The sequence below is a fragment of the Sciurus carolinensis genome, chromosome 2, assembly GCF_902686445.1.
Source record: "Sciurus carolinensis chromosome 2, mSciCar1.2, whole genome shotgun sequence".
Classification (NCBI taxonomy): Eukaryota; Metazoa; Chordata; class Mammalia; order Rodentia; family Sciuridae; genus Sciurus; species Sciurus carolinensis.
In genome coordinates, this window is record NC_062214.1 from 77,116,701 (window position 1) to 77,139,011 (window position 22,311).

General features: G+C 41.6%; 1 protein-coding gene and 1 long non-coding RNA gene across 5 annotated transcripts in view; one reads left to right on the top strand and one right to left on the bottom strand.

The window, feature by feature from the left end:
* Fah (fumarylacetoacetate hydrolase) overlaps positions 1-7,837 on the bottom strand; it is a 33,816-nt gene extending 25,979 nt beyond the window's left edge. Inside the window, exons 1-4 of one of the 3 annotated variants that reach the window (XM_047541692.1) lie at positions 5,083-5,234; positions 3,305-3,415; positions 2,094-2,215; positions 1,578-1,627 (exon numbers count right to left, since the gene is read on the bottom strand). In XM_047541692.1, coding sequence (XP_047397648.1) covers positions 1,578-1,627; positions 2,094-2,215; positions 3,305-3,415; positions 5,083-5,199 — 400 coding nt within the window. In that variant the 5' untranslated portion in view covers positions 5,200-5,234. Of the gene's footprint in view, positions 1-1,577; positions 1,628-2,093; positions 2,216-3,304; positions 3,416-5,082; positions 5,235-7,670 lie in introns of those variants that run through there. The other 2 variants (XM_047541693.1, XM_047541694.1) reach the window with 2 other exon arrangements.
* A 351-nt stretch (positions 7,838-8,188) lies between these two features.
* The window catches only part of LOC124977826 (uncharacterized), a 36,677-nt gene continuing 22,554 nt past the window's right edge, over positions 8,189-22,311 (top strand). Inside the window, exons 1-4 of one of the 2 annotated variants that reach the window (XR_007107265.1) lie at positions 8,189-8,443; positions 9,019-9,106; positions 10,651-10,833; positions 16,428-16,466. This is a non-coding gene — a long non-coding RNA (uncharacterized LOC124977826). Of the gene's footprint in view, positions 8,444-9,018; positions 9,107-10,650; positions 10,834-16,427; positions 16,467-22,311 lie in introns of those variants that run through there. The other variant, XR_007107266.1, reaches the window with a different exon arrangement.

The following is a 22,311-nucleotide window of genomic DNA, read 5'->3' on the forward strand; positions in this document are numbered from 1 at the left end:
AGCTGTGCCTGCCCTCTGGATCCACCTTCCTTGTCTCTGTGTTCAAATCCTGGCAACTCTTTGATGTCACTCTTGTGTGAAGTTTCCCACTCTCTTTAGCAGGATCTAAATCCTGTAATCTGAGCCATCTTGGGGCAGGCTTTCCTTCCCACTACTGTTCCATTTACACGTGTGCACATCTTTGCTGGACTGTGGCTATTTCAGGGAGCCCCAGCCCAGTCCTTATTTTGTTTGACTCTCCCTTAGTGCTAAGAACAAGATCTTGTACACTGCAGGTATTCAGTCAGTGTCTACTAATTATGATGAACTCAACGGGGTGGTTTGTGCTGAATGCAGTGGTGACTTGGGAGGCTGAGACAGGAGGACTACAAGTTTGAGATCTGCCTCAGCAACTTAGCGAGGCCCTAAGCAACTTAGCAAGATCCCATCTCAAAATAAAAAATAAAAAGTGCTGAGGATGTGGTTCAGTGGTTAAGCACCTCTGGGTTCAATCCATGGTACCAAAAAGACCAGGGTGGTTTGTAAGCATCCTCTCTCTCTCATTCAGGGAATGAATTACTAAAATCTTCAGGAAAATCTAATTGGGACAGTTTGCATGTTTATTTTGCTAAATCTCCTGTCCAAAAAAAAACAAAAACAAAACTCACACTGAGAACCCCAATCCATCAGTCTAGACTAGAAGTAGAAATAAATGGGGAAGGATGAGGGAAGAAAGCAAAACCTAAAGGCAGATTGAGCAAGGGGTGGATAGACTGAGCCTGGGTTGCTATTTCCCACCTTCAATCCCAAAGTACAGAAATAACAGCTGAGATATTTATTAAAAGAATAAATATGTAACAAAATAAATAAGAAATGGAACCCTCAGTCAACCAGAAATGATAAGGAATCCCTGGAGCGCTGCCCCAAGTGCATGAGGGGAAGCAGGTGATCCACCCAGGCGCACCCCACTCTCTACCCAGCGTTTGCCAAGCCACCAGCACAAAGGACTTTGGTCAACTGAAGAGCTATAAAGAGCTAGCCTAGAGAGTCCTGTCCTCTGGAGGGCAAGGCCAGTAAGCCTCTCAGCACACCAGCGCCCAGGCAAACCCAACAGCTAAGCCTCCCCCACAGCTGATGGGCAAAATGGATCCCCTGAGCCTCTGGCCACAGGCTGAACTGGCCTCTCTATGCTTCAGGCAAAGAAAGTCACTCCAACTTCTTGAATCGAAGTCCAAACAGACAGCCTGCCAAATAAACAAATGGGCCCTGCACAGCACCCTTCCTCAAAACCAGTCACCCTTAACAGCTCAAAACGCAATCCCCACAGCCCTTTGGGAAGAAAGAACAATCTGCTGCACAGGGAGCTATGTAGCTAGTCACATAGTTGAGCAGCCTGCAAGTCCCCTAGGAAAGTGCAAGCTTTGAGATGGTCTGAGCCAAGCTGGCCTGAGTTGTGAGACTGGTCAGTGTCAAGGTGGGTAATGACCGGAAGACCCTACTCCAGACCCTCCCCCAGCAGGTCATGGGGACCAAAGCACCTGGCTAGCCCTCTCAGTTCATTAAACTGCTCACATTGCCTGAGAGGAGACAACACTTACCTATGGTGGCTGGAAGGTGCATCGTGGCAGAAGCCTGGGAGGTGAATGCACTGAAACACAGAACCAGGCCTTCAAGGTCAAGCAAACAGTAAATGGGGCCCCTGCTCTGGTCACCCACCTGCAGGCTTAGCCCACACCATCCCCAGAACCTGTTCACCATCTCCAGTGGTTGCCTCTAGGTTGGCCTGGGCCCCACCGTGAAGGAGGCACTAAAGTCTACATTGCACCCTAGAAAATGGGGATAGGGTAGTAGGAACTCCTGCTTTAGAAACCAGACAAAGGCACAACTGATGCCGAAAAGGAAGGGAGAGGGCCCGTGGGTCTGGCCTGGCAGCTCCAGTCCAGTCACTGGAACCCTCCCACCAATACGCAGCCCAGCCGGGACTACATGGAAGCCAGCCTGACCCAAAAGGGCCAACACAGCCACATCATGACTCTGGACCGCACTGCTTAGCCCCCAGTCCTTGTCTCCCCTGCTGTGTCCTTCCTTCCCACCAATGTCCATGTGTTCCTCACCGCTTCTGAAGGTCCATGTCATCTCTGAGTCTGGCTTGGCTGGCGGACAGCAAGTTCTGCAAGAATGCTCTTGCCTCCTTCCAGGCAGCCTGGCCCAGGCCCATGAAGCTGTTGAGAGTTGGCTAGGACAAAAAGAGGGAGAAAGTTCATGCATGGGAAAGCTTTCTTGCCCAGGGGAGATCAGCCACCCTGCCAGGGCCCTGACTCTTCTCTCTGTTCATTCGAACACTCAGGACCTTTTTTCTTGGTTTTGTCACTTACGTATCAAGCTGGAGAAAGCCACCACCTTTCTTGATACTGCTTCATCCCCTCGTGGACTTGTACACAACTGTTAGAGCCCAGGAGTTGTTATCTGGATAATAGCCTTAAACCCAGCCTGGTCTACAGCTACAGTTGACTCCATTCCTCCAGTGTGCTGGGGTATGGAACAGCCTAAACCCTTTCCCCAGGGGGCCCTCAAAAGTTAAAAAGGAATTTCTGAGCCAGTGAGGCCTGATAGAGATAGCACCTGTGGAAGTCAAGGGTAGAGGTCCAGCCCCAGTTCTAATACTTCCAGCAGCATAACTTGGGAGAATCATGCCTCATTCTAGACGTTTCCATCCATCTAGTGATGATTCTAATTTCTGTGCTAGAAGGTGGTTGGGAGGACTGAAGGAGAGGATGTGTGTAAAGCTCCTGGCAAATAAAAGGAGCTCATAGACAGATCCCACTCTCCTTCCTACTCATGTGATATCATGGAGATGCCATCAAAGGAGTTGACCTCTGACAAAGAAATTCACATTTATCTCACGTGGACATTAGACTGACTCTCTCCAGGTCGTGTTGTAGACCTGGCGGGCAGGTCTCATGGCTCCCTCCTTCGGTGGCCTGCCCAGATCTTGGAGAGGCAGAGTTTGATGAGGAGAGTTTGATGAGGAGAGGAATCAGAGATACAGAAGAGCCTCATCTCAAAGGCCACTGGGAAAGACCCAAACTGCAGAGACACCAACAGTCTTTTCACCTAGGAACCCACCTTGAGGCGAAAAGTCACCCTGAGGTATCCCAGGGCCGTTACCTGCCAGGTGCTGTGTCTCAGAATAGCCCCAGCCTTATCCATATAAAACCTGAGGCCTGTGAAGGTACCACCTCTGTCAAAAGTGGAGGCAAAGTATTTACTTTATTTTCAGAAAGTACTTCTGAGATCAGGGACGAGGTATGTCATAGTGTCCTACCTCTTCGAAGACATCTTTGTGTTTGGAGAGGACAGGCCCAGTGAAGAGGTGCTTAATGACACTGAGATCCAGGATCTGGTTGCCAATGGCCACACCGATCCGTGGCCTTGGCTGGGAGGAAAATGGCAAGGTTAGCACTGGCAAAAGCTTCTGGTGGACTGAGCTCATTTAGTGAAAAACCTGTGGGTCCCCCTTTAGATTGCCCTTATGATGAGGGGACTGAGGGACTGGATCTTCGGCATCCTATCCCAGCTCCCTTCTCTGCTTCCAGGACAAGAAAGGAAAAGAATCTGTTCCCTTGCAGAGGGTGGGGTGTATGCCTGTAATCCAGCAGCTTGGGAGGCTGAGGCAAGTGGATCACAATTTCAAAGTCAGTCTCAGCACTTATCAAGGCCCTAAGCAACTTAGCAAGACTCTGTCACAAGACTAAAAACAAAAAAAAAGGCCTGGGAATGTGGCTCAGTGGTTAACCACCCCTGGGTTCAATTCCTGGTACCAAAAACAAAACAAAACAAACTCTGTTCCCTCAATGGGGAATCAAATCAAATAAATCTTACCCCTTGAAATAGAGTAAGAATAGGCAGCCTGGTCCAAGCCCCTTTTTCAGTCAAAGGAACATCCCCTGCAAAGTTCCCCAGGCATTGCTTAAATGCCTCCAGTGGTGAAGAGTGCACCACGTAACCTGGCAGATGGATGCTTTTTGAGCTTTGACCCAGGCCTTTACTCAGGGCAATTCATTTGTGCTGCAGAGTAGTGAGCATTTCACACACAGTACTGAAAACCAGATGGCACAGAATAACAAGCTCTGCTGGGGTTCAAATAGAGGAGAACTCAGGGCGCGGGGAGTTGCACAAAGCAGGACGGGGACATTCTTTTCTGCACCATAAAATCCCAGCATCAGCTCTCACCAATAAGATGCTTCAAATATTTGGCAAAGCCTGGTCTTTGAGCCCACAGTCCTGAACTTTGCTAGTCAACTAGGAATCAGAGAGCTTATTTGCAGACTCTGCCCGCTAGGGCTCTATTTGCTCTGAGCCAGCTTCCAGACCTCCTAAACCATCACCTTTGCCTTTTTAGTTTTAGGGAGCTGAGAGGTGGGATTGCTGACTGGACTCATTTCCATTGGTTGCTCATTTTGGTTGACAGAGAGAACAGTCATCTCTTCATGCACGTCAGCCTCTGGGATCAGGGTAGACCAGAGCCATGCCTGTCCCTGGCCCTGAGACCACAGGCACATCTACCCTGGAGGAAGCTGCCTAGAGAGCCTGGCTACTCATTCTCAGCTCTGCTAACTCTCTGGGCCTCAGTCAGTCTCTGCCAACTCTCTGGGCCTCAGTCTCTGCCTTTGGAATATGGCAACTGCTGTGAAGGACATAGAGCTGAGCCACCTAGAACCAAATGGCCATGCACTCAGGCAATGTGCAGGACAGATTCGAGAACCACTTTGATCTTTACCCCCATACCTAGCTTAAGGCAAGGAGCCATTGAGCAACCTCTAAGATGTAATCACAAATGTGGCTGTCAGTTTTGGCAGCTGTGAAGGAAGCCTAGGAGCATTAGGTGGCAAGTTATTGCCCTTGTGTTCCAAACTGTGGCCTGAAGATCCAGAAAACCAGTTTGGGAGAGTGAATCCATATACTTTTAACCTTAAGAATGATTTTCTTCAGTGCCAAACTAGAAGGGCTCCTAGCCTGCTCCATCACTTACCATCCTATTCACCCTGGACAAGTCCCTGGTGCTCTGGGCCTCAATTTCCCCTTCAACTTGAGTTATCTCACCTTGAAAGATATCTCCCTAACTTGCAGCCATGGAAAGGAAACTGTGAAATTGGGAGGTTGACAGATGAGAGGGCCAACTCCAAATCTACCTCTTACTGGCTGTGAGATCCAAAGCATGATTTTTTAGCCTCTCTGGGCCTCAGTTTTTTCATCTGTAAAATGGGGGACAATAACAATAGTAGGTTTGTTGTGAGAATTCAATTAATGTCTGTCAATTTCAGCATAAGCATAGACATGGGTAGACACTATTCATAGCACAAACATTTATGAAGCATTTATTTGGCACTAGCACTGCATGAAGGTGGCAAAATCACCAAGGAGAGAGGAGCAACTTGGTTCCTGCCCTCCAGAAGTAAAAGGCAACATGGGGTGTGGTAGGAGATATCAACCATGGCAGGGTTCATTCAGAGAGGATTCTTAGGGGACAATTTTCTGAGAGGCTGACATTTAAGCTGACTCCTGACGAATGAGAAGAAATAAGGATAAAGAGACTAGAAGGAAGGGTAGTCTAGGCAGGAGAAATGACAAGGGTGAAGGCCCTGAGGAAGGAAACTGCTCTCAGTGTGTCTCAAAGACTGAAAGGTAGTTATTAAGGCTGAAGAGAACAGAGTTCAGGAGGTAGAGGCAGGGCCAGATGAGGGACTTTAACAAGGCACTAGGCAAATCAACCTCCAGACTCTTGCTGGCCTATGTCTCAGAGGCCACCATCCCTGCCTTCACAGTGAACATCATTATGCACTCACTACGATTCCATGACTAATCAGACATGGAGGGAGGGTATCTCTACATCTTTGATCCTCAACTCCCAGCATAGCGTCTGGCCCAGAATTGGGGGTTCCTAAGCAATGGTTGAATAAAATAAAGTGATAGCTTGATTAATTCACTGTTGTTCCATCCAAATTAAGGACTAGCTGTGGACCTAGGGGAAAGGAGGTTTTTGCCTTGGTCACTAGGGCACCCTGGAGAGGCAGCCACCACAGTTGGGGTTTCCAATGGCTGAAATGACATCGTTAGATAAGACCTGTATAGCTTGGAGGCCCTAAGCCTTCTGGAAGGTCAAATGGGCCAACTCTCCATCCCAGTACTCTTTATCAGAGGTCAGTGAGAAGGGGTGCTCTCTCCCAGAAATCCTTGGAGGCTGCTTTGAACATTCTAAGCAATTGCAGGGCATGACGTCTGAAGGTCCCTAGCCATACACCAAAGGGCATTAATTTCGCATACCCCTGGGAAAGCAAGTCAGAGCTCCCTACTAGTGTGTGCGTGTCTCCCACAAATGTTCTTGTCTAATGGATTCATGCCCCCAGGAAAGTTGAGGACTTATTTGCTAAGGGCAAAGTATTAGAGGAGAGCAGAGGGAGAGTACTGCCATTAGAGATGCTGGTTGGCTAATACAGGTTAAGATTTAACATGCCTCATCTGTGTGTCCTCCAGGGCACTGAGTATTAACTTTTTATGTCCTTGCAACATCTCTTCAGGTCTGCCAGTTTTAAAACCACAAATCAATTCCTCTAGGCTAAGGCATTCACTGCAGGCCAGACCCCAAAAGGAGAGCCACTTGGGGTCAGTAAGCAGCCATGGAGGAAGGGACCCCAGTTTCCAGGAAGGGGCCAACTGCCAGGGCTCCATTTAGCAAGCATTTCCTAAATACTGTTAGGTGCAAACCGATTTTGGGGTTCTATGGCTTCTAGGGCTGAATGAGGAGTGACTGAGACTTAAGCACAAAATATCATACACAAATCCAAGGGAATCTTCTTTTTGCACCCAGAGACCCTCTTGTATATTTTCTGATAAACGTCCAGTTTTCAAAGATTTCTTACTAACCACACTACATTTACAAGTCAAGGTTCATTCCCTGCCCCTATCCCCAAAGGGCTTCTAATCGGCAAGGGAATGTTAGGGAGCCCACATTATCTGAGAGAATTCCAAATGGAGGCAGACACTCGGTCTCTTAGATTGCACAGTTCTAGGCCAGGAAATGCATGCGTCCCTTTCAACTGCTAAAAATGCTGGGGTTAGCCAGGTGCGGTGGCACAGCAACCACCTGAGACTGAGACAGAAGGATCATAAGTTTGAGGCCAGTCTGAGCAACTTGGCAAGATCCTGTCTCAAAATTAAAAAGGGGTGCCAATGTAGCTCAGTGGTAAAGCGCCCCTGGGTTCAATCCCCAGTACAAAAAAACAAAAACAAAAACAAAATAAACGGTGGGGATTAACTGATATATTCCGGGTTCTGGGGTTAGAAGCTAACTAGAGGAATGAACGATCAGCCAGCCGTAAGCTGGCTTTTCGGGGTAAGGAAATACCCCACCAATTCTGTACTGGGCAGCAGGATTGTGTGCTTTCTCTTCTCACAACAATACTTGCTGGCTTGTCTGGGAGGGTGGGTTGCAAATTCCAATTCATTTTGCATTTAATGCTCACACAACCCTGAGGAAACAAGCTGAAAGGTTAAACAGACGGGCGGGATTTGATCCCACAGCACTCTCCATGGACCGCTTTTCAAAAAAATTGACCCAAGCCTCCAACTCGCCCCAACTCCACTCCACTCCATGCCCTCCCCGCGCCCAGAGTCGAAGAGCAGCAGCTCACGTTGCCTTGAGTGGAGAAGACACCATAGGGAAGGTTGTGGATGGGGAAGTCTGAATCCTCGGCCACCTGGATGAAAGACATGCTGATGAGCACCCGGCTGGGGAGCGAGCAGTGGGCTGAGCAAGGGGAGAGTGACTGGACTGAGCCGCAGGAGTTAGGCCCGACCACGCCCCTTGTAGACTCCAGCCGGGGGACTGGGATCTCGCTCCACCCGCTGGGTGACTCAACCCGCCTCCGGGCCCGCCCCATGAAGTATTCTGCCCACCTATTGGTCCTCCCGTGAGCATCCCTCCTAGGACCCCGCCCCCTCCTCGCGCCCTATCTCCTCCCCGGCCCCGCCCCTTCGCAAACAGCCCCGCCCCTCCAGGAGCTCCGCCCCTCCGCATGCCTCACCTTCACGCTTCCTCACAGGCACCGCCCCTTCCGCAAAGTAACCCCGCCCTCCAGGAGTCTCGTTGGTCTCCAGGAGTCCCGCCCCACTCCGCGAGCTTCATCACAATCGCTCCCTGGCCCCCACTCCTTCCGCTGTCAGCGGCGCCCCCTAGGTGACTCTACCACCTCTGGTAGACTTCGTTCGAATTGGCGGCTCGAGCCCCTGGTTCCACTGAAGACAAACCCAGCTTGGCATTAAAGCGTCTGCCCTGGGTGACTTCTGCCTCTTTCCCTCGCACCGCTGCCGCACTGCTCTTCAGCTCGACCAAGCCGTTGTCCTCACTGGAAATAGCAGACCCTTTCTCCCCAGAGACTGCCTCCGGCTTTGGAAGAAGCTTCCAGTTGCGTCCTTTCCGCCTGCATAAACTATGCTAATAGCCCTCCGCTGTGACATTTCCAGTGGTGTATTGGTGAAGGGGGAAATCATGCCTGTTTGGAAGTTGATGAGAGTTAGCAGTCTAGAAAATATAACTCACCTGTTTATTTCACATTCTAGGGTTGATACGTTTCTGCCTCCGCTTCTCTGTACGATGTTGATGATAATAGTTCCTACTTCACACAGTTGATGTAGGAATTAGTGACTTAATGTTTTTTGAGCACTTAGAATAGTACCTGGCAGACAGAGACTATATCGTGTGTTTAAAGAGAGGGAAAGGAGGGGGGAGGAGGAGAAAAGAAGGTAGGGAGGAAAAACTTACATTAATCCTCTTTCCAATGCAGGTGTTTTAGCTAAATGTACTCAGATTAACTGGTTGGAGATCCACTTTGACTAGAGTTAATTAGGTGTTGACTTTAGGTCTAGTTCTTTAATCATCTCTCAAATAGGGATAATGTAATACCTACTCCACAATTGCTTTGATGGTGAAATAATGCCTGTCACAGTTAGTGATCAATGGTTTTTTGTTTGTTTTACCAGGGATATCCATCCAGAAAGTCAGCTATTCCTTTATTTCTGGGTTTTGCTTTTCTTCATGAAGAAGGCAATCAAAAAGAAAACTATCCAGGTAAAGGGGTCATCAATGATGGAAAAAAGTTTAAAATGTAAATGTCAATTTCCTCAAAATTTAACAAAATTATTCTTTAAAAACGAGTTTAAAATTACAAGTGGTGTAAGGTGTACAATAATAATCAATACTGTATTTGAAACACTTTCAATTAATTTACTTTGGAGGTTCGCATAACATTACAGTCGAAAGTTAATGCATTAATGGACATACAAGCAGAGTGACTGAAAAAAAATAAAATTAAAAATTTGGCATTTTAAACCTAAATCCTAGAAGTTTTTTTTTCCTTTTTTTTTTTTTTTTTTTTTCAGGGCCTTGCGCGTGCAAGTCAAGTGCTCTGCCACTGAGCTAAATCCCCAACCAATCCTAGAAGTTTTAAAGAATATTTTTAAAAGTTGCACTATCATCCTGGGACTTGTAAAAATAACCTTTCCCCTTCTTAACATTTTAAAATGAATAATAGTGATTTAAAAAATACGTTAACATAAAGAATACATTGCTACTCCTTTGCTTGCAGTGTCTTGCCTCATTTCTCTTCTCACCCACTGACCTCCTCTCCAAATAACTTTATTCTCATTCTCAAAGCACACATTTGTCAATAGCAGATCCCAAGTCCCCCAGTAGTTCCTCTTTATTTTCCTCCCTCTGTCATCACTTCCAGATCCCAAGTGAAATATGTGCCAAATAACAAATAATTTCAGTAATGTATTAGGATTGTGTAAATGAGGAGGATGAAGAAGAGGAGAAGTCCAAGAGAAGGATGGAAGAGGAAAAAAGGAAGGGGAAGGAGAGAAGGGAAAGGCAGGCTCTTAGTGTGGATTCAAGGTGTTGCCTAATCGCTCATGTACTAGAACTTTTTGTGACAATGTTCAAGTCAGGACATGGGGGACATGCCTGAAAATGTGGTATTTGTGTGAGTGCTTCAGGTATACTTTTAAATGGCCTGGATGCTGGCAGATACTAGCAAAATTAAAAGTGGAAGGTAGCCTGGGCAAGGGTTCTATGAAGTTCTCTTGAGAAGTGACAGAGACTGCCAAGTTAGGGACACTGCTCTGCAGTTTGGCTTTAAGGGAGGAGAGACTGGAAGCTGACAGGATAATGTGGGCTAAGAGGGTTTGAGCTAAGGGAATATTGACCATAGGGCTATCTGTGAGATCCCTTCCTAGATTCTGAGATGACTCTGGTGCCCCTCCACTGAAGCCTGAGCAGTGATCACCCAGGAAGGAGCTTGATCTGGGTACAGCACTTTGGTTCTAACCTCTACCCTTAAATGACCCTGCCACAAGTGAACTTACATGTTTTTAAGTCTGCGCTGGAGAAAGGAAAGGACAGGCAGTCTCTGGCAGTGATAGGTGGTCTGGCTTGCTCTGATAGGAAGAGGGGGCTGTCCTAACTCTTCACCTTATTAAAAGGCATTCCAGGTAGTACTTTGTACCTACTGAATTTCAGATTTTTTTTTTTTTTCGGTACTGGGGATTGAACCCAGGAACACTTTATCATTGTGCTACATCTCCAGATTTTTTTTTTTTTTTTTTTTGATACAGTTGCTGAGGATATTCTATGAAGTTCTCTGAAGCTGACCTCAAACTCGTGATCCTCCTGCCTCAGGCTCCAGAGTTGCTGGGATGACAGGCATGTAACACCACATCCTGCTTTAGCTACTTTTGATCTGCAAGACAGTGAATTATTTACATGTCCTGTATTGACCTTACTGCCTCCCATTAAAGGTAGGAATTCTGTGTGCAGTTTTGTCGATACCCAGAAAAACACCTGGCATAGAATAGTTGTTTGATGATTTATTTTTTATTTTTATTTCATTTAGATGGGGGTCTTGCTATGTTACCTAGGCTTATCTTGAATTCTTGAACTTATGTGATCCTCCTACCATGGTCTCCTAAGTGGCTGGGACTACAGAAGCACTCCACTAAAACTGGCTTTAAATATTCAAGCAATTGATATAAAAGGATTGACTAAAAGAAAACAAAACAATAGCCAATGCACCCTTACTATATGTCAGACTTTGGGAATACAATGGTAATTCAGCATCTTCAATTCCTTTTTTAGGAATTGAACCAGGAACTTCCCCTGGATGCATACAAATTAATGAAGTCCTAAATAAAAGCCATGGAAGGAGAAAACCAAAAACCTTTTTTGGGGAAGAGGGTGGGATAGATGTATGGGGTGGTAGGGGTGTAGGGATGACATGGTTGAAGTAGGAGGATGATTTTGTAGTTTTAAAAAGGACTTGCCAACCCACTAATTATATATAGTATCTGAAAATGCCAAAGCTGTTTACTATTTGGAAAACAGCATTTAAAGTAACTTGCAAGTACGCTCTATTTTCTTTTCTTCCCCTTTTGTGGGAAGGGGTATATTGGGCATGCACATTACAATAGTTATAAAGAATTTTTAAAGAAAAAATATTACCCATAATTCCACCAACCTACAGTCTTCCCATCATGTTTTTAAAAATTCTATTTGTATGCACATGATGTTTCCACCTTTGTAAACTTTATTTAGATGCAGTTTTTCAATCCTTTCCTACGTTCTTCTCCTGAACAATTTTCCTGGGACTCAATAGACTTCATTATTATTTACATTGACTGAGGAAATTGCAGTGTTTTAAGTGGTTAAGAATAATGGGGCTGGGATGTAGTTCAGTGGCAAAGCTTCTGCTTCGAATTCCCAAAGTCCTGGGTTCAACCACCAGTTCCAAAAAAAATAAATACAAAAAAAAAAAAAAAAAAAAAAGGTGCAGTAAAGATTTGAGTGCACAGAATGTTTTCTTTTTATTACATTGGTGTCTATGGGTAGAATCTTGGGTTGAAGGGTATGAACATTTTCAGGATTGGAATTGAGTTTCAGCACCTCCACTACAAAGGGTTGGTTTGAGCCTCTGTAGCACCATGTTGGGCACCTCCCTCTGATGCTAAAACACAATACACTGCAGTGGGTGTCATGCACACAAATGCATCCTTGCTCCTTTACAAGAGCTCTGGGAAGGGGTTTTCTGGATCCAGGACACTGATGCAAGGGCCCCAAGAAGCTGGCAGTTGCCATTCAGATAAGCAGAGTGTGGACACAGGCCTGTGCTTGGAGGCAGACTGGAGGGGCCTCTTTTTGCAACACTCCATCCATTTCCCTTCCCTGCACCCTACGATGTTCATTTGCCCTTGAATTACTTAAGTTCAGTTCCAAGGTTCTCTAAATTTTCAGCTCCTTTGAGAGAACAAAATACCATGTGTGTTTGCATGATCTGTATCCTCTGATACTGAATTGACTGGTAGGGGTGGGGGCATAGTTCAGCAGTAGAGCTTTTGACTGGTATATGAAGGGCCCTGGGTTTGAACACCAGTAACTGCAAAAAAAAAAAAAAAAAAAAAAAAAAAAAAGGTACCAAACACCTGATGTCCATTTCAAAATGTGTATAATAAACTTTACTGAGCTCAGAGCTTTAGGAGAAAAGATATTTACATTCTGAAATTGGCCTTTAACGTAGTTGTCCCTCAGTATCCACAAGGGATTGATTCCAAGACCCCTTTTGCATACCAAAATTATAGGATGCTGAAGTCCCTTATTTAAAAAAGGTGTAGCATTTTCATATTTCCTATTTACATCCTCCCATGTACTTCAATTTTATTATTATTATTATTATTATTATTATTATTATTATTATTATTATTTTGGTACTGGGGGATTGAAACCAGAGGTACTTTACCACTGGCATATCCCCAGCCCTTTTTAAATTTGGACACAGGGTCTTGCTAAGTTGCTTAGGGCCTTGTTAAGTTGCTGAGGCTGACCTCAGACCTGCATTCCTCCTGTCTCAGCCTCCTCAATCTCTGCGATTTCAGGCATGCAACACTGTGTTTGGCTTCCCCTGTACTTTAAGTCATCTCTAGATTATTTATAATACCTAATACAATGTAATTGCTATGTAAATAGCTGTTTTACTTTGTTACTTATGGAAAAATGATAAGGAAAAAAGTCTATACATGTTCAGTACATAAGCACTTTTTTTCCCAATTATTTTGACCTGTGTGGTTGATTACATCCATGAATGTGAAACCCATAGACACAGGGACTTGCATGTTCTGTCCTTTTTTTGAATATATGAAACAGGACTGAGCTTCTTCTAATACCATTTTTTCCCACCTTTTTCAATTCTGTCTTTAGTCTCCTTTAATTTTTTCAGGTATGGTTGTGTCCATATTCTGATGGAGTATCTATCTATTTTGTATTGAAGCTACATAGCAGCATCTTTTAAATACACAATTGGTTGACTTTTGACTTAATAATAATGTATATAATAAAATGAGTTCTTGATTACTATTATTGTAGGACAAACCATTTTTCAGATTCTCCCTCCCTGAGATTTCAACAAGATACTTTTTTAAAAAAATATTCTTTAGATGTTGATGGACCTTTATTTTATTCACCTATTTATATGCAGTGCTGAGGATTGAACTTAGTACCGCATACATGCTAGAAAAGTGCTCGACCACTTAACCACAACCCCAGCCCCGTCAACAAGATACTTTTGATTTTGATTTTAATTTTGATTATGACAACATTTTCAAGTTTTCTCATCCAAATACTCAGACCTTTTTTGAACTTTACCTGTGGGTCTCACCTTGCTTCCAGAAATGCAGAGAGATTTTGACACTGATGGCATTTGTTCAACTTGTTTAATTATTAGTGCCTCCCTCCCCAAACACTGCTTTAGTTTGTTGGAAATAACTGTACACTAAAATCATTTTATCTCTGTGTTTTTCTCTTTCTCTCTCTTTAAGGTTGGTTAGTCATGATTTTCCTTTGTGGCTCCTTTCCTGGATGTTGAACAAAGGAAATCATGTATGTTAAAGGAAACAAACCTGAATGTGAAATCAGAAAAACTTGCTCTAGAATATACATATTTGAGTTGAGTAGATTCTGTATCTCACCAAATCTTAAATTTCACATTCTGTAAATTATTATTAATGAAATAATAAGAATGATATCTGCCTTGTAAGGTTATTAGGAAGATTAAGTAAGAAAATCATAAAAATATCAGCATATTGATGGATGCATAGAAAGTTCTTTAAACTTTAGCAACCCCCTACTTTCCTCCTCACCTCCTCATCAGTAACATATATGAAAGTGTAACCACAGCATGGGATCTAGAATGACTCTGTCTGAGACATTCTGGGAAGGAGCATTCTGTTCTCCTTACCCTCCTCACAGGAATTTTGATTATAGTCTTCAGATGTGTTCTACCCCATCTCAGAAACCGTCTGGGACACTTGAATTCTTTTATTTATTTATTTTTTTGTAATTGAAAAAAATTATAAATATGTATTATATACATATTTATATACATCATATAACATGTCTTGAAATATTTATACACTATAGAATGGCTACATTGACTAACATGGATTACCTCACATGCTTTTCATTTTTTCTTGGTGAGAACACTTAAAACCTACTCTTAGCAATTTTCAAGAATACGATACATTGTTATGAACTACACATAAATTTGCGCAATCGATCTCTTGAACTTAGACCTCCTAAGTGAATTTTGTATCCTTGAACCAATATCCCACCTGTCTCTGTTTCCTCCAACCCTTGGTCACCACCATCTTCTGCCCACTATTTCCAAGTTCAGCTTCATTAGATTTCACATTTAAGTGAGATTATGTGGTGTTTGTCTTTATATGCCTGGCATATTTCACTTAATATAATGCCCTGCATGTTCCTCTGTTGTCCCAAGTGACAGAATTTCCATCTTTTCATGGCTGAGTAGTATTCCATCATGTACCTACACCACATTTTCTCTATCCATTCATCCCTGCATGAACACAGGTTGATTCATATTTTGGCTACTGTGCATAATAACTGAGTGCACAGAGAAGTATAGGCATCTCCCTGATATGATGATTTCAGTTGCTTTGGATAAATACCCAGTAGTAGGACTGCTGGATCACATGGTAGTAATATTTTAAATTTGTTCAGGAACCTCCATAAATGGCTATTTTCCATAATAGCTGTACTAATTTACATCCCCTCCAACAGTGCACAAGCATTCCCTTTCTCTACATCCTCTCCTATGGTTAGCTTTCATTTTTTTTTTTTTATAATAGCTCTTTCTACAATGATATCTCATTGTGGAATCAATTTGTTTTAGTAATGTTGGACATGTTGACCATTTCTAAATTTTCTTTTGAAAAAAATGTCTGTCAGGACCTTTGCCACTGTAAATCATATTATTATTTTTCTGACTATTGAGTTCCTGACATATTTTGAATATTAATCCCTCCTCAGATGTGTTTTTCTCCTACTCCATAAGTCATCCCTTCCCTCTAATGACTGTTTTTTGTATAACCCCTTCTCTATTCTTGCTTTTGTTGCTTATGCTTTGGGGATCATACCAAAAAAATCATTCCTTAGAACAGTGTCATGGAGGTTTTCTCCTGTTTTTTTTTTTTTTCCCCCAGCAGTTTTACAGTTTCAGGTCTTTTACATTTAAGTCTTTAATACATTTAGATTTTAATCCAAGCCAGACTTGGTGTTGCACATCTGTAATCCCAGCAACTCTGGAGGCTGAGGCAGGAGATCACAACTTTAAGGCCTACTTCAGCAACTTAGAGAGGCCCTGAGCAACTTAATGAGACCCTGTCTCAAAGTAAAAAATAAAAAGATCTGGGGATGTAGTTCAGTGGTAAAGTGTCCCTGGGTTCAATCCCCGGTACCAAAAAAAAACCAAAAAAACAAAAAAACAAAAAAACAAAACAAAAAAAAGCCCAAAAAACAAAACCCCAACAACAATAACAAAACCACTAGATTTTAACCCATTTTGATTTTTGTGAAAGACAAGTTCTAATTTTATTTTCTTCATATCCAGTTGTCCTATCACCATTTGTTGAAAAGATTGTCCTTTCCGCAACGTGTATTCTTGCCACCTTTGTTGACAATCAGTTGACCATAAATGCATGGATTTATTTCTAGACTCTCTATTCTGTTCCACTGGTACCTGTGTCTGTTATGCCAGTACTATGCTGTTTTGATTACATAGCTTTATAATATATAAAGTCAGGTAGTGTGATGCCTCCATTTTTGTTCTTTCTGCTCAGCTGCTTTCGCTAGTCAAGAGGTCTTTTGTGGTTCCATATGAATTTTAGTGTTTTTCTTTTTCCATGAAACATTGGTATTTTGATAGGGATTGTACTGAATCTGTAGATCGCTTTGGGTAATATGGACATTTTAACAGTATTCATTTGTTCAGTCCATGAACATGAAATATCTTTCCACTTACTCCTGTCTTTTTTCTATTTTTTTACAGACTGCATTTTGATTCATCGTACACAAATGGGGTACAACTTTTCGTTTCTATGGTTGTACACAATGTAGATTCATACCATTCATGTTATCATACATATACATAAGGTAATGATGTCTCATTCCACTATCTTTCATACCCCTGACCCCCTCTCCCCTCTCATTTCCCTCTATGTAATCTAAAGTTCCTCCATTCTTCTCTTACCCACCCCCATTACATATCATCATCCATTTATCAGGGAAAACATTTGGCCTCTGGTTTTTGGGGACTTGCATGATATTCTTCAATTCCATTTATTTACCTGCAAATGCCATAATTTTATTCTTCTTTATGACTGAGTAATATTCCACTGTGTATATATACCACAGTTTCTTTATCTACATCTGTTGAAGGGCATCTAGGTTGGTTACATAATCTAGCTATTGTGAACTGAGCTTCTATAAACATTGATGTGGTTGCGTTACTGTAGTATGCTAATTTTAAGTCCTTTGGGTATAAACCAAGGAGTGGGATAACTGGGTTAAATGGTGGTTCCATTTTAAGTTTTCTAAGGAATCTCCATACTGCTTTCCAGAGTGGCTGCACCAATTTGCAACTCCACCAGCAATGTATGAGTGTGCCTTTTTCCCCACATCCACACCAACACCTATTTTTGCTTGTGTTCGTAATAATAGCCATTCTAATTGAATTAAGATGAAATTTTGCATTTCTCTAATTACTAGAAATGTGGAACCTGTTTTCATATATTTGTTAATCACCTGTATATCATCTTCTGTAAAGTGTCTGTCCAGTTTCTTGGCCCATTTATTGATTGGGTTCTTTGTATTTTTGGTGTAAAGTTTTGTAAGTTCTTTATAAAAATTTTGGAGATTAGTGCTCTGTCTGAAGTGCATGTGGAAAAGATTTTCTCCCAATCTGTCGGCTCCCTTTTCACATTATTGATTGTATCTTTTGCTGAGAAAAAACTTTTTAGTTTGAATCCATCCCATTTATTTATTCTTGTTTTTATTTCTTGCGCTTTGGGAGTCTTGTTAAGGAAGTTTGGTCCTAAGCCTACATAATGAAGATTCGGGCCTACTCTTTCTTCTGTTTGGTTGGTACAGGGTCTCTGGTCTAATTCCTAGGTCCTTGATCCATTTTGAGTTGAGTTTTGTGCAGGGTGAGAGATAGAGGTTTAATTTCATTTTACTGCATATGGATTTCCAGTTTTCCCAGCACCATTTGTTGAACAGGCTATCTTTTCTCCATTGTATGTTTTTGGCTCCTTTGTCTAGTATGAGGTAACTATTTATGTGGGTTTGTCTCTGTGTTTTCTATTCTGTACCATTGATCTACCTGTCTATTTTGGTGCAAATACCTTAATGTTTCTGGTACTATTGCTCTATAGTATAGTATAGTATAGTATAGTAGTAAGGTCTGGTATTGTGATACCTCCTGCTTCACTCTTCCTGCTCAGGATTGCTTTGGCTATTTGAGGTCTCTTATTCTTCCAGATGAATTTCATGATTGCTTTCTCTATTTCTATGAGGAATGTCATTGGGATTTTAATTGGAATTGCATTGAATCTGTATAGCATCTTTGGTAGAATGGCCATTTTTTTTTTTTTTTTTTTTTTTTTTTGCGGTATTGGGGATCGAACTCAGGGCCTTGTGCTTGCGAGGCAAGCACTCTACCAGCTGAGCTATCTCACAGCCCGCAGAATGGCCATTTTGACAATATTAATTCTGCCTATCCAAGAACATGGGAAATCTTTTCTATCTTCTAAGGTTTTCTTTAATTTCTTTCTTTAGTGTTCTGTAGTTCTCATTGTAGAAATCTTTCACCTCCTTTGTTAGATTAATTCCCAAGTACTTTATTTTTTTTTTGAGGCTGTTGTGAATGGAGTGGTTTTCCTAATTTCTCTTTCAGAGGATTCATCACTTATGAACAGAAATACATTGGATTTATGCATATTGATTTTATATCCTGCTCCTTTGCTGAATTCATTTGGTTCTAGAAGTTTTCTGGTGGAGTTTTTTGGATCCTCTAAATACAGAATCATGTCGTTGGGAAATAGTGATAGCTTCTTCTTTTCCTATTTGTATACCTTTAATTTCTGGCTAGTGTTTCAAGGATGATGTTGAATAGAAGTGGTGAAAGAGGGCATCCCTGCCTTGTTCCTGAGAGAATGCTTTCAGTTTTTCCCCATTTAGAATGATATTGACTGTGGGCTTAGCATAGATAGCCTTTACAATGTTGAGGTTATGTTCCTACTATCCCTATTTTTTTATAGCGTTTTGAGCACGAAGGGGTGCTGTATTTTCTCAAAAACTTTCTCAGCATCTATTGAAATAATCATATGATTCTTAACTTTAAGTCTATTGATTTACGTTTATCCATTTCCGAATATTGAATCACCTTGCATCCCTGGGATAAACCCCACTTGATCGTGGTGCACTATCTTTTTAATATGTTTTTGTGTGTGATTTGCCAGGATTTTGTTAAGGATCTTTGCATCTATGTTCATCAGGGATATTGATCTAAAGTTTTCTTTTCTTGATGCGCCTTTGTCTGGTTTCGGTATCAGAGTGATACTAACTTTATAGAATGAGTTTGGAAGGGTTCCTTCCTTTACTATTTCATGGAATACTTTGAGGAGTATTGTAATGAGCTCTTCTTTAAAGGTTTTGTAGAACTCAGCTGAGAACCCATCTGGTCCCAGGCTTTTCTTCATTGATAGGCTTTTGATGCCTGTCTTCCTTCTTTCATCAATGTTTTATAGTTTTCAGTGTACAGATCTTCCACTACCTTGATTAAATTTATTACTACATTGTTGTAGCTTTTGTAAATGGAATTTTCTTTTTTTAAAATATTTTTGTTATTGATGAAAAATTTTTTTTATTCATTTATTTATATGCGGTGCTGAGAATCGAACTTAGTGCCTCACACATGCTAGGCAAGCACTCTACCACTAAGCCACAACCCCCAGCCCAATGGAATTTTCTTGTTTTCTACAAATTCCCTGTGCTTTACACCCATTCATTTCCTGAACCCATGACAACGAATGATCTTTTTACTGTCTCTGTAGTTTTGTCTTTTCCAGAATATCTTATGGTTAGAATCATGCAATAGATAGCCTTTTCAGACTGGCATTTTTCACTTAGCAATATGCTTTCAAGATTCCTCCATGTCTTTTTTTGTTTTGTTTTGTTTTGTTTTGTTTTTGATGGTACTGGGGATTGAACCCAGATGCACTTGATCACTGAGCCACATCCCCAGCCCTATTTTGTATTTTATTTAGACAGGGTCTCACTGAGTTGCTTAGGGCCTTGTGTTTGCTGAGACTGGCTTTGATCTCACCGTCCTCCTGCCTCAGCCTCCCGAGCCACTGGGATTACAGGCGTGCACCACTGCATTCTGTCCTCCATGTCTTTTATTGCCTTGAGAGCTTATTTCTGTTATTGCTGAACACTGTTTCATTGTATAGATGTGTCAGTTTTTTGTTTTAGCTGTTCACCTATTGAGGGACCTCTTGGTTGCTTCCTAATTTTGGCAATTATGAATAAAGCTGCTAGGGGCTGGAGATGTAACTCAGTGGTAGAACACTTGCCTAGCATATGTGAACTTGGGTTTGATCCCCAGCACACCCTCCACCACACCAACCCCAAAATAATAAAATTAAGTTGCTAAAAACATTGCTTTTAAAAACAAAACAAAACAAAACAAAAAAAACCAACTTTTATTTTTTGTTTTCCTCCTTAGCGCTGGGGATGGAACTCAGGACTTTCTACATATGAGGCCAACACTCTTTTATCTCCAAGCTACATCCCCAAACCTTTTTATTTTTTGAGGCAGGGTCTTGTTAAATTGCTAAGGCTGGTCTCGAACTTGTGATCTTCTTGCCTCATTCTCCCAAGTAAATGGGGTTACAGTCATATGCCACTGTGCCAGCTCTGCTTGCAGGTTTTTGTGTAGGCATAGCTTTTAACTCATTTGGGTAAACGCCTGAGTGCAACTGCTGCATTTGTTATATGGTAAAACTGTTCAGCCTTGTAAGCAACTGTTGAACTGTTCTCTGCAGTGGCTGTATTTTTGCCACCCTGCCATCAGTGAATGTGGGTTCTAGTTGATCCACATCCTCAACAGCATTTGGTGTTATCAGTGTTTTGGATTTTAGTAATTTTAGTAAATGTGTAGTTGTATCTCATTGTTGCTTTAATCTTCACTTTTCAAGTGACAGATGATATTAGCCTCTTTTCATTTTCCATCCATAAGTCTTCTTTGATGAGTTATCTGTTCAGATATTTTGCCTGTTTTTAAATTGGGTCATTTCATGTAAGGAGTTATGAGAATTTTTTATTTTGTATAAAATTCCTTTATTAGGGTTCATCCATAATAAACACTTGAGTTTGTTCTCTTTCAGTTTTTTCTGAATCTGAGGCTTGTCTTTCATTTTCTTAATAGTATTGTGCAGAGCAGTTTTTAACCTTAATGAAGTCCAGCTGTTTCATAAATTGTGTTTTGTGTGTATGGGCATGCCGGGAAAGTAGGAAAGTGCTCTACCACTGAGCTTTACCCCTCAAATTGTGCTTTTTATTTAAAAAATCATCATCAAAACCAGGTCAATTCAAATATCTCTTATATCTTAGAAATTTTATATTTTTGTGTTTTACGTTTAGGTCTATGCTCCATTTTGAGTTAATTTTTGTGAAAGGTTCAGGGTTTGTGTCTATATTATCTTTTCTGCATGTAAATACACAGTTGATCCATCACCATTTGAAAATGATAATTTTGCTGGGGACCATGGTGTATACCTGTAATTTCAGTCACTCAGGAGGCTGAGGCAGTTGGATAGAAAGTTCAAGACCAGTCTGAGCAACTTAGCAAGAGCTTGTCTCAAAAAATAAAATAAAATAAAATGGCTGGGGATGTAGCTTAGTGGTAGCACACCCGTGGGTTCAATCCCCAGCAGTGCTGAAAAAGAGAAAAAAAAAATGACTGTTTCTCTGTAAATTGTTTTCTTTCCTTTGTCAAAAATCTGTTGACTTTATTTGTGTTGGTTTATTTTTGGATGCTGTTGTTTTGTTATTCAGGTCTTCTCTTCCATCAATACCAGTCTTCATTATGGAAGTCTTTATAGGTAAGAGTTCAGTTGTGTCAGCTTTGACTTTGTGCTTTTTTTTCATTATTAACTATTGGGCCCTCCCTTCTCCCCCATATAAATTTCAGAATCACTTTGTTAATACCCACAAAATAACTTGCTAAGATTTTGATTGGAATTGTGTTGAATTTATAGATCAAAGTAGGAATAACTAACAATAGTTGAGTTTTCCTATCAATGAAAATGGAGGAGCTCTCCATTATTTATTTCAATATCTTATTTAGATTTCTTTCATTAGTTTTTGTTTGTTTCTTGCAGTGCTAGAGATCAAATCTAGGGCCTTGCACATGCTAGGCAAATGTTCTTCCACTGAGCTGATCCCCAGTCCACTTTCATTAGTTTCCTGGTCTTCCTCACATAGATCTCATATCTAATTTAATTTATAACCTGTTTTTTTTTTTTTTTTTTTGTGCTAATGTAAGCAGTGTTTTCAATTTCAAATTCAAAATGTTCATTGCAGCTACATAGGAAAGTAACTTATTTTGGATATTAAGCGTATTTTACAATCTTACTATAATTGCTTACTAGTTCTAAGAGTTTTTATGTTGATTCTTTCATTTTTCTGTATATGCCATTTGCAAATGAAGACACCTTTTTCTTTCTTCCCAATCTGTTCAGCTTTTCTCTCCTTTTCTCATTACATTAGCTGAGAATTCTAGTACAATGAGGAACAGGACTGGTGAGAGGACATATTTGCCTTGTTCTCAGTCTCAGAGGGAGACTATGTAGTTTCCTTATCATTAAACA